This window comes from Rana temporaria, chromosome 8 (genome assembly GCF_905171775.1).
Source record: "Rana temporaria chromosome 8, aRanTem1.1, whole genome shotgun sequence".
In the NCBI taxonomy this organism is placed as follows: domain Eukaryota; kingdom Metazoa; phylum Chordata; class Amphibia; order Anura; family Ranidae; genus Rana; species Rana temporaria.
In genome coordinates this window covers 55,867,495-55,879,880 of record NC_053496.1, presented here as the reverse complement: position 1 = coordinate 55,879,880, position 12,386 = coordinate 55,867,495, and the positions used below count along the sequence as shown (strand labels likewise).

Below are 12,386 nucleotides of genomic sequence, written 5' to 3'. Positions count from 1 at the left end.
AAACATACATCCAATATAAAAATCTTTATTTTCTTCAAAAATTGAGGCCGATATGTATTCCTGCTACATGTTCTTGGTAAAAAAAAAATTAAATAAAAATAACAATAAACATTGTTTAGCGTCTACGAACTATGGGATATTTTGATGTATTTTTTTCTGGTAATGGCGGCGGTCAGCGTCTTATCAGCGTCTTATAGTGGGACAGTGATATTGCGGCAGACACTTGGAAAATTACACTTTTTAGGGACCAGTGACACTAATACAGTGATCAGTGCTAAAAATATGCACTGTCGCTGTACTAATGACACTGGCAAGGAATGGGGCGATCAAAGGGTTAAATGTATGTCTAGGTTGTGCTTACTAACTGGGGGATGGGGGTGTTTGCACTAGGAGAAAGCAGAGATCGGTGCGCCTGCTTAGTAGAGACACAGGACCCATGTCTTCTGTAGTGACAGAATGGCGTTCTACCGTGTTTACATAGGTAGACCACCATTCTGCCTGCCTACTGAAGCATCGGCGTGTACCAGTGGAAATTGAGTCTGCTGTACCAGCCATTCATCTCCCGCTGTGTCTTATCGCAGCAGGAGTGGGCTGTCAGCGGCACGTGCACACGCCCCAAACCTGGAAGTGCTGGATTACATACTAGGTACGTGATCCTGCGCAGGAGAGCCACCTTGTCGCCGTATATCTACAGTATATGGTCGGCAAGCGGTTAAAGCTCAACTCCAACCTTACCTTTTTATGGTCCTATGTACAGGCTCCTCTCCTTTACAAAAATAGCTTACTCTAATTTCACTGCACACTGTGAGCTCCTCAATGTGTACATTAGAAGCTGCAGCAAGTCAGATGGACGTCGTCATCATCACCTGGCAGGAGGACGTCCAGCATCATCATCTAGTCTTTCCTCCACAGTCTTACTGTCCCAGGTTTACTTTTTTCATTCATTGGATTTCAATTCCTTCAATCATAGAAGCTCAGCATCGCACATGGGTGATACGTAGGGTGGTATGTATGCAAATGAAGCCTGCCATGCAAATTCCCACTCTTCCACCTACCAAGGCATTTTCATATTTAGATAACTCCTCACAAGAGACAGCCTACTGCTAACATCAGGGCTTTTGAAAGCAGTACTGAGAATGCTGTGTTGTTTTTAGGAATTTATATACAGCACCCTAGTGGCCCTTCCCACCAGGCATTATCTGCCTGCATTGCATAGAGAATCACCGTGACCCTGTGATGATATCACTGAGCCTAAAATAAGCTGTGTAATCCAAACAGGATTTATTTAAAAATGGCAGTAGCATGTTGCTGAGAATATATAAGGGAAACCAGAGAAGCTCTAAACTGGAAGTCTTATGAAAACTAGAACCTCTGTCCGGTTTTTATAGCTAAGCAAAATATAGTACAGCAAAAAAATAGCTTTCCACTCCAATTCAGCGGAATAAAGCCTGAATAATTTATTACGATTTAATTATTTTTATTTAATTGTAATCAATTGCAAAAAATCAAATAGAATCTCCTTGAATGCTTTAAAAGTGTGAGGCAGAGGATGACTGCAGTGGTCATATAGGCCCTGTACATATATTCCACAGATTGGTTGTCAATGGCCAGACAGGGAGGTTCTCTGATATCTGTAACTGCCTTCTGGCCTTGTTCACACTACTGGTCTTAAAGCCCAACTCAAGGCAAATTTCTTTCCCCCATGCTGCGCCCGTATTGCATGGGTTAGCTGCTCATTTTGTCTAGGGGTTAACACAGCACCTATACTTTTTCGATTCTTTGGAAGACGGTGCTCCCCCATGTCCAGCAGTGGACCATTCCTGACGTTTTAACTTCCAGAGCTGGTCTGTGTGTGGTGACATCAGGAACAGTCCACCGCACAAGACTGCTGGACCACGGGGTGGGCAAGAAAGAGACCGGTCTTGCACTAGGAGGATCAGAGGATTAGGTGAGTATATCTTGGCTCTCCAAACCCCTAGACCAGGGGTCTCCAAACTTTCTAAGCAAAGTGCCAGTTTGCTGTCCTTCAGTCTTTAGGGGGGGCTGGGCTCTAGCCAGTGGGAGTAGAAAATGTCTCTGCATCAGTGCCCCATCATTGGTTTTAATGGGAGGAACCGTGCCCCATTGTTGATATCAATGAGAAAAATAGTGCCCCATTGATGGTGTCAGTAGGGATAATTGTGCTCCATCATCGCTTCTCGGCCTTTTGGCTAAGATCAAGTGTAGTATCTGTTCTTATCAGTTGCCAAGAGGTGGCGCTATGCTAACAGTACACGGCGAGGTGGAAAGGGATGGCGGCAGCATATGCAAAGCCTGTCGGCCTAATGGCAGTGACCTCCTGATGAGGATGGAGAACCATTGGGCCAAAGCTGAAGGGTCGGGTCCCTGGCCTGGATTTGTGTGGTGCTTGCTCCGGACAGTTTTTCGGTAGAGAACACTGGCTCCCCCTTCCCACAGGGGGAGCGGTTAGTATTTCCCGAATGTGATTAGGCACGATTGATGGGAGTAGTGGTTGAGCCTTCTGGCACGGGCTCTCCCCAATCTCTTAGATCTCCATACCTTCCTGATTGAGGTGGGTGCTGCACAGTCTGGGCTGTTGGTCAGGGTTGAGAGAAAAGCGTTTGGTGATTGTGTCTCTGGAGTGGCAGTCCAAGGGTGCTATACTTGCACAAGTGTCAATTGGCACTTCAAGTATTGGCACCTTGGTCACGTCACCACGCACACTTTTTTCACACCTGCCTCTAGGGCCAAGTCTTTTGGCTAGGACCAGAGGAATTTTTGATTCCTAGCCGAAGGGCCGGCCATCGTATTGCATGATGGTCACTTTCACTTCTCCCATCTTCCTTCTCCCCACTTTCTTTTTATTTATCCTCGTGTGCGCCACTTTTATGTCTTTTTTTGATGGTTGTCTACACGTTTTGTCACTCTGTGATTAGTAGGGTGTGGGTCCTCGAGCCTACCCTGAACGTCTTGGGAGTAGGTGTACATGGCCTTCTGGCTTAGTTCACCTGCTCTCATGGGGTCTCCCTTTGGGGGAGTCCCACCGAGTTCTTGGGTGGGTCTGTTTCAGCAGACCTTCCAGAGAAAGGGGTCCGTCTGGTTTTGGCCAGATGGACCAAGTGAAGTACCTCAGTCCCCGTCTGGAGCCTAACTTTCCGGGGGATCAGTGTAAGGTCCTTCCTAGTGGAGCACAGTGGAGCACCCGTTGCCCGTTTTGTGTCACTCTTTATGTGTGTACATGTTTTTTGGCACCGGGTGGAGTTTTTGGGTGTTTCACACGCCATAGGCTTTAAAAAAAAAAAAAATATGGTGCTCCATCATTGTTGTCAGTTGGGGGAATAGTGTCCCAAGGGCCACAGTTTGGAGACCACTGACCTAGACCAAAACAAGCAGTTAACCCATGCATTGTGGGCACATCCCCACTGCATATGGGGCGGGGGGGATAAGCTTTAAATGAACAATGTTGCTATAGTAAACCTTCTACAAAAAGGTCTACGGATATCAGAAGAGTGTACCTATCTTTTCTTCTACATGTGTCTCTGTTACTGGGAATTGGCCCCTCTAAAATCCACTTAGAAAGCAACACTATAACTATGACTATAATAATTATTTATATAGCTCCGACAATTTATGCAGCGCTTCACATATTGTGAATAATGACAGAAATTACCGATGCGCTACCTGTGTGAAAATATAATATAAATAAAATCAAAATAAATTAGAACTGCTGCTGACACCTATAATGTCTTCCCACACTGATAAATATCAAGCTTGGTGACGAAGTGCAGTGCTGCTCCTATCTAACATGTACAACTGTGATAAATACTGTAGATGGAGAAATCTACTATAATGACTATTATAGTGATCCGGTTTGTCTTTCTGTACACTGTATCAACACGTGCTATACAAACATGCCATCCAAAATATGTACCGTATATACTCGAGTATAAGCTGAGTTTTTTTTCAGCACATTTTTTTGTGCTGAAAGTGCCCCCCTAGGCTTATACTCGAGTCTGTGCCTGCATACCTAATGAGAGCCGCGTCATGCATACAGTCAGACGGCGGCCATCCATCCAGTATTCAAGAGCCGCGCCTCCTCCTCGTTCTCGTCTGTGATAGGGGAACACTCTGTTTTTGAATACTGGATGGATGGCCGCCGTTTCACTGTATGCATGACACGGCTCTCATTAGGTATGCAGATTGGCGCAGTGAGGCTGTAATGCAGGGGTCGACAATATCCAGGCGCCAGGTCGCTATTGCGATAAGAAATTGTGACCTGGCGCCTGCCGGTAATTGAGGCCGCGGCCTACAAAGCCGCGGCCTCAATTACCGGCCGCCGTGGGCCCACCGCGATTGCGCGTGGGGGTGCACGGAGGCACAGGATCCTGTGTCTCCGCCCCCCCCCACCTCCTGCGTGGCAGGCCCGTGACGGCCGGTAATTGAGGCCACGGCTTTGCGGCCTTGTGAAGTCCCAAGCTCTTCCTTCTGTGAGCTGGCGCCATCTGGTGGTGGCCGTTGGCATTACAAGTTAAACAGTAATTCAAATGTGTGTCATTTTTCACTATTTTCACTGCCATCTCCTTCCCTCTAATTAGAACCCCCAAACATTATATATTTTTTTTATTCTAACACCCTAGAGAATAAAATGGCGATCGTTGCAATACTTTCTGTCACGCCGTATTTACGCAGCGGTCTTAAAAGCGCACTTTTTTTGGGAATAAATTGCACTTTTTTTTTTATTAAAAAATAAGACAACAGTAAAGTTAGCCCAATTTTTTTTAGTATTGTGAAAGATAATGTTACGTTAAGTAAATTGATACCCAACATGTCACGCTTCAAAATTGGGTCCGCTCGTGGAATGCCGACAAACTTTTACCCTTTAAAGTCTCCATGGGCGACGTTTAAATAAATCTACAGGTTGCATGTTTTGAGTTACAGAGAAGGTCTAGGTCTAGAATTATTGCTCTCGCTCTACCAATCGCGGCGATACATCACATGTGTGTTTTGAATACCGTTTACATATGCGGGCGCTGCTCACGTATGTGTTCGCTTCTGCGTGCAAGCTCATCGTGACGGGGTGCGTTTTCTGGCTCCTAACTTTTTTAGCTGGCTCCTAGGTTCCAAGCACATTGGTCAAACCCTGCTGTAATGGGCACATTAGTGTATGTAATGGGCACAGTAATGTTTTCAATGGCACAGTGAAGCTGCAAATGGGCATTGTTGACCCTCTTATCCACTTACAGTAGCTGCTGCATTTCTCACCCTAGGCTTATACTCGAGTCAATACGTTTTCCCAGTTTTTTGTGGTAAAATTAGGTACCTTGGCTTATACTACGGTCGGCTTATACTGGAGGATATACGGTAATTGGTGTGATACCACAATCCCAGTGCTACAAATACAAAATATGAACACTGAAAATTAAAATGAATCTTTATATAATTCTATTCTACCTATTCTACCAATCACTGTGCTGGACGTTGATACTAAAAATTTAGTACTGCAAGTCCAACATTTAAATATAAAATAACACACACTTGTGTGAGTCCCGTGTACAACGGTGCTCAAATGTTCACTCCACTTGTGTTCACTCTTCCAATGTGCCAAACTGTATCCCGAAGAGAGAATCCAACAGATGTTCCATCACTGTGTGTGCACCTTATATGCTCACCTCAAAAAATGAACCCTAATGATGTATATCATACAGGTCACATGCACGTAAAGCGTTTGTTACCCCAAAACTTCATATTCTGGAAATGTGCCTGCTGCACTTGTATGAGAAAGTATCCTGTTCTCTTTGAATTGCTTCCTTTATGTGAAATCCCTGGTGTTCCTTCCTGTCTCACTGCATTTCTAATAAAAAAAGACCACACTAAGCAGGAGAGCACATCATGGTTTTCTAGCTGTGCTGGAAACTCAGTATGCTCTCTTCCAATGATCAGACTTTGCCGGACAAGTCCCCGCTGCACAGCTTTTCACTGGGAAGCTCAGTGTGCTGCTGCTTCTCCTCCCCCAGCTCCAATGCAGATGAGAACAGAGGGAATGTGATCACTTATTAAAAAGGGGAAAACTAAATACATAAACCTAAATGTTTTGCCTTTTAATTTCTATTTTAACCACTTGCCGACCGCCCGCCATCATTACACAGTGGTTTAAAGAGGAATACCGTTGTTATGGCAGCAGCTAGCTGCCATAACCTTGGTATCCTCTTCTTCAGTGGGCGGTCCATTTTCAGATAAAAGTGGTCTCAGCGGCTGATTCACTGCAAGATCGGGGGCGGGAGAGGCCTTCCGCCGCTCTCCGGTCGTCTCGAGCTGTGCTCCGGAGCCGTCGGTAGCTGGATGCCGAGTGAAGAAAACAGTGTTCAAATTACACATGTGAGGTATCACCACGATCATTAGAGCGAGAGCAATAATTCTAGTGCTAGATCTCCTCTGTTTATGCAAAACTGGTCAACTATAAAGATTTTTAGGGTAAAAGTTTGTTGCCATTCCAAGAGCAGAGGTAATTTTGAAGTGTGACATGTTGGGTATCAATTTACTTAGCGTAACATTATCTTTTTACAATATAAAAAAAATTGGGATAACTTTACTGTTGTCATATTATTTTTTTATTAAAACAAAATTGCGCTTGTGAGACTGCTGCGCAAATACGATTTGACATAATGTGTTGCAACGACCGCCGATTTATTCTCTAGGCTGTCTGATATATATAATGTTTGGGGGTTCCAAGTAATTTCTTAGCAAAAAAAAAAACCTGATTTCAACTTGTAAACACCAAATCTCAAAACGAGTCTCTGTCCTTAAAGCGGAGGTTCCGCCGATTTTTATTATTTTTTTTAAAAGCCAGCAGCTACAAATACTGCAGCTGCTGACCTTTTAAAAAATGGACACTTACCTGTCCAGCGCGCCCGCAATGTCAGCAGACGAGGCTAAGCAATCGCTCGGTCCTCGGCTGCTTCCATTGCCATCTTGGGTAAGGGAATCAGGAAGTGAATCCTTGCGGCTTCACTGCCCGGTTCCCTATTGCGCATGCGCGAGTATCGCGGCGCGCCGTCACTGGTCCCCATTCTTTCCTGGAAACAGTGTTTCCCAGAAGACAGCGGGGGGGGGGTCATGTAAAGGGGCCAGACTCCCGCGGGAGTCAGAACCAGTAAGTGGTGCAAATACCTGTCTTAGACAGGTATCTGCTCCCCCCTGAAAGGTGCCAAATGTGACACCGGAGGGGGGGGTTCCAAAAAGCGGAGGTTCACTCTGAGATTTTAAAATGCCAGGACAGTACAAATGACCCCTTTTTGGAAAGTAGACAGTTCGAATTATTTAGTAAGAGGCATGGGACATTTTTTGACGCTGTAATTATTTTGCCTTATTTTTTATTTATTTTTTGGAAACAAAGAAAGTGAACAAAATTAGATTTTTCTTTCCACAAAGTTGACGTTTCAACAAGTTATTTCTCCTACACAGCATTGGCAAACATTACACCCTAAAACACATTCTGCTACTCCTCCAGAGTTATGGGGATATCACGTGTGAGACTTTTTCACAGTCTAGCCCAGGGGTCTTCGAACTACGGCCCTCCAGTTGTTCAGGAACTATAATTCCCATCATGCCTATTCATGTCTGTTAATGTCAGAGTTTTACAATGCCTTGTGGGATGTGCAGCTCTACAACAACTTGAGGGCCGTAGTTTGAAGATCCTTGGTAGCCACACAGAGGGGCCCAGAATGCAAAGAGCTACTTTAGGCTTTGAAAGGGCTGACATTTTGCATCTAATTTCCTGACTAGCAATCACATTGTGGAGGCCCTGCAGCACTACAATAAAATGACCACATTTTGACGCGTATACACCTCAAGATGGTTTAAAAAGGCATGTTGAGTCTTTTGGCGTTTTCATTTTTTTGCCACAAGTTTTGGAGAAAATTCAGAAAGAATTTTTTTTTTTCCCACAAATGTTTTAATATTTCTAACACATAGCAAGGAATTTCACCCCAAAACACATTCTGCTACTCCTCCCAAGTATAGCGATACCACATGTGTCAGATGTTTCCATGTTTAAACTGTTTATCTACCAGACATTTTATCTTGTGTATCGCACAAATCAATCAACACTCCATCAAAACCAGTGTAGTAAAATGCTCACCTCTGCACAAGTCAGGAATAGTGTAGCGTCACCTATAGCAGTCCCCAAGCCTATAAGTGAGCAAGCCTAGCCTATTGATATGTGGCTTCCCCCTGGGATGCCATGTTCACTGGCCAGGAAGTACAGGAACCTGATCAAAGGAAGAATAAGAGTTCCTTTTGGTTCCAGGACTGCAGTTGTTCTCAGATGATAGCCGAGACTGGTGTCTCACAGAAGCATAGTCAGCAGGACACACAGATGGGTCAGTTCAGGCGGCAGGCAAAGGATTGGTCCAGGCAGCAGGCAGAAAAATGGTCAATAAACAGGCCATGAGTAGTACAGGCGGCAGGCAGAGACAACACTGCACTGGTATGGTGGTGATCAGTAACACAGTTGCTGGCTGCCCTGACTCTGGTGACACCGACACTGTTGACAGCTTACACTGGCCTGATGACACAGGGACTGGTGTGGCAACCATCAGGAACCCTGTTGCTGGCTGCACTTGTCTGGTAACACTGGGACTGGTGTGGGGGGTGAAAAGGGACACTGATGCTGGCTTACAATGATTTGGCAAAAGAGGGGCTGGTGTGGCAGCAATCAGGAACACTGTTGCCGATTTACACTGGTCTGGTGAAATTGGGACTTGTGTGCTTGTGATGAGGGATGAGCTTGGGCATGTTTCCTGCCGGGAAGCTGTCAAAGCTGACAGCCAATCATAGGTGGTGCAAGAGGCGTGCTGTGGAGCAGGGAATGCCCTACTGCCCATGACTGGCTTTCAGATTTAAAAGCTTCCCAGGCAGCATATCTTGGGCTGGTTCAGACTCATGTCTGAACGCGCCTGAGCTAATCCCTTGTGATTAGGAACATTATTGGCTTACAGTGCCCTGGTGACACTGGAACTAGTGTGGTGGCAATCAGGTCTGCTGTTGCTGACTGCACTGCTGTGACGGTAATCAGGAACACTGTTGCCGACTTTCTTTGGAACACTGGAAATGGTGTGGCGGTGATCAGGGATATTGATGCTAGCTTGAACTGGTATGGTCGTGATGAGGAACACTGTTTTCTGGCTACACTGTACCGATGTGGCAGTGATCATGGACACTGATTGGCTGCGCTGGTCTGGTGACACTTGGACTGGTGTGGCTAGTGGTCAGGGACACTGGTTGGCTGCACTGGCATACACTGTCATAAGAGCAACCAGACAGTTTCACTGATCACTGGCCTCACCATAGTGATACTGTACTGCTTCCACCAGGAGACCCGAGCGACCAGCCTCGACATCTGCCGATCTCGGATCCCTTCATAAAGAGAACCTGCCACTTTCTTTTACTGTCACAAAGGACGTTTACAGCAATTAAAGTGCTAAAAAAAAATGTAAAGGCACAGTGTAAAAAAAAAAATACAAATTTAACCACTTGTGGCCCGCCATATAGCAGAATGATGGCGGCAAAGTGGTTGTGTTATCCTGACTGGACATGATCAGGATAAAGCAGCCGGTGCACAGTGTGGCGATCAGGGGTGCAGTGTGTCGGTCTGACACACCGCAACTCCGATCGTGGTATGAAGCCTCTCACAGAGGTGGCTTACCACGTGAACAGCTGTGACCAATCACAACTGATCACCGTGTGAACCAGGAAGTGCTGGTAAACGGTGGATCTCCCTGTCAGAGGGGGGTCTGTGCTGATAATCTGCACATTGATTATGAGCACAGCCCCCATCAAAAGGTGCCTAACACCTGCCAGCCTGTCCCCATAATAAACGCATGTCAGTGCCTGCAACAGTGCCAGTCAATAATTCCTGTCAGTGCCCCATCAAAGTGCCAATCAGTGCCACTCAGTAATGCCTGTCAGTAGCTCCTCATCATTGCTGCCTATCAGTGTCACCTAGCAGTCCCCATCAGTTTTTTTTTTTAAATTGTCAGTCTTTTTTCTTTTATAATGCAAACATTTAAAACCGCAGAGGTGATCAAATGCCACCAAAAAAAGCTCTAAAAATTGCATGACCGCGCAGTTGTCATTTAAAGTGCGACAGCGTGAAAGCTAACAGTTGTCCTGGGCAGGAAGGGGGCAAAGTGCCTGGTATTAAAGTGGTTCAATTTACATAATATCGGCACCTGCTATCGGCCTTAAAGGCAGCTGAAAAATCGGTATTGTATTAGATCTGAAATAACGATATCGGTCGATCCCTAATTCTGACGGCTGGGAAGTCTCTCCGCTGTCAGAATACAAAGGGGCACAGTGGGGAGGATTTCCCTTTTCCATTCCCAATGTGTGGCTGGGAGAATTTGGTCCTTTTCTTTTTTTTTTTTTTTTTTCACTTAACCCACTGATTGAACAATTTTATTTTAAATAATCCTCTGCTTTACCCTGAACTGGTACAAAACTGGAATATTCAGCAATTGAATTATGGAAAAGGGGGTGAAATATAATGTTCTTCTAGCTACTTGCCGACCGCCCACCGCCGTTATACGTCATCACTTTAGAGATGAATATCTCGGTAACGGTAGCAGCTGCTGCCACAATCGAGATATTCATCTCTTCTGTGGGCGGCCGTGTTAACGATAATGGCGGTCTCCGCGGCGAATCCGCCGCGAGATCGCCGTTATCGGTGGCGGGAGAGGGCCCCCCCCCCCTCCCGCCGCTGTTCCGCGCCCTCCGCCGCTTATCGTAGCCGTCGGTAGCGGCGGAGGGGATCGCGACCATCCGGCAGCTGAGCGGGGACGAGACTGAAGGAAAAATCTCCTTCGCCCGTCCCCATAGCTCCGCTGGGCGGAAGTGACGTCAAAACGTCAGTCCCGCCCAGCGTCTTAAAGAAACATTTTTTTTTTGTCATTTGAAAAAATGACATTTCCAAATTTTTTTTTTTTTTTTTTGCATTTAAGCCTAAATATGAGATCTGAGGTCTTTTTGACCCCAGATCCCATATTTAAGAGGACCTGTCATGCTTTTTTCTATTACAAGGGATGTTTACATTCCTTGTAATAGGAATAAAAGTGATAATTTTTTTTTTTTTTTTTTTTCAGTGTTAAAAATTGTAAAATAAATAAAAATAAATGCGAAAAGCAAAAAAAAATTTTTTTAAAGCGCCCCGTCCCGACGAGCTCGCGCGTAGAAGCGAACGTATACGCGAGTAGCGCCGACATCTGAAAACGGTATTCAAACCACACAAGTGAGGTATCGCCGCGATCGTTAGAGCGAGAGCATTAATTTTAGCCCTAGGCCTACTCTGTAACTCAAAAAATGCAACCTGTAGAATTTTTTAAACGTCGCCTATCAAGATTTGTAAGGGTAAAAGTTTGACGCCATGCCACGAGCGGGCGAAATTTTTAAGCGTGACATGTTGCGTATCATTTTACTCGGCGTAACATTATCTTTCGCAATATATAAAAAAATTGGGCCAAATTTATTGTTGTCTTATTTTTTCATTTAAAAAAGTGAATTTTTTCCAAAAAAAAGTGCGCTTGTAAGACCGCTGCGCAAATACGGTGTGACAAAAAGTATTGCAATAACTTCCATGAAAAAAAAATATATAATGTTTGGGGGTTTTAAGTAATTTTCTAGCAAAAAAAAATGGTTTTGTCTCGTAAACACCGACTCTGAAAAACAGGCCCGGGGCTAAAGTGGCTAGACAGTGTCCATACAATGTATTGAATAACAGAGCTAGCTGTCCGTTTTCTATTTGTTCTATTACGTAATTTATTTTTGTCTTCAGTGTGGTTGTTATATTGGAAATAAATTAGATCTTTTGTTTTGTCCTAGATCGTCGTTCTCGGATTCTCTTCCAGCTGATGTTAGCAGTCTGTTCTCTCTAACCTCTACACATAAGTACCTGCTGCATTTGTTAAGGTTTGCAGACAATGTCAGTACGTGGGTGGCAGCGGAGATTGTTACGTGTCACACATCCAAGGTTAGTCTTGATATTGAATATAAACATGCATTTAGATATTGTACCCCTTAAAGAGGAAATCCAGGCACTCCACTACACACACGGCTCAAACCTATACATGGGAGCTGTTTAATCTGCCAGTTATTAGTAATCTTCTTCAGCCAATCTTTTAATCCAGACAAGTCCAGCAGACTATGCTACATTGTAACCTGGTCAAGGACCTATTATAGCCTGTAATTGGACAGTAAGAAGACTGGCGAGATCCTCTCTCTCTTTTTTTTTCTTAATTTATGAATTGTTCCTTTGCCGGTGTTCTGTTGAGAAGTGCCCGGCTATCGAATAGTGCCTGGATGGAACTGCGCATTTGCCGCACAGAGCTGCAGAA

At 44.9% G+C, this 12,386-nt stretch overlaps 1 protein-coding gene and 1 pseudogene across 1 annotated transcript in view; both read left to right on the top strand.

Moving 5' to 3' along the window:
- The window catches only part of KNDC1 (kinase non-catalytic C-lobe domain containing 1), a 176,570-nt gene that overhangs the window by 152,333 nt on the left and 11,851 nt on the right, over positions 1-12,386 (top strand). The window contains exon 26 of the mRNA XM_040361822.1: positions 11,875-12,022. Coding sequence (XP_040217756.1) covers positions 11,875-12,022 — 148 coding nt within the window. The remainder of the gene's footprint in view (positions 1-11,874; positions 12,023-12,386) is intronic.
- On the top strand, positions 2,191-2,306 carry LOC120912523 (annotated as a pseudogene).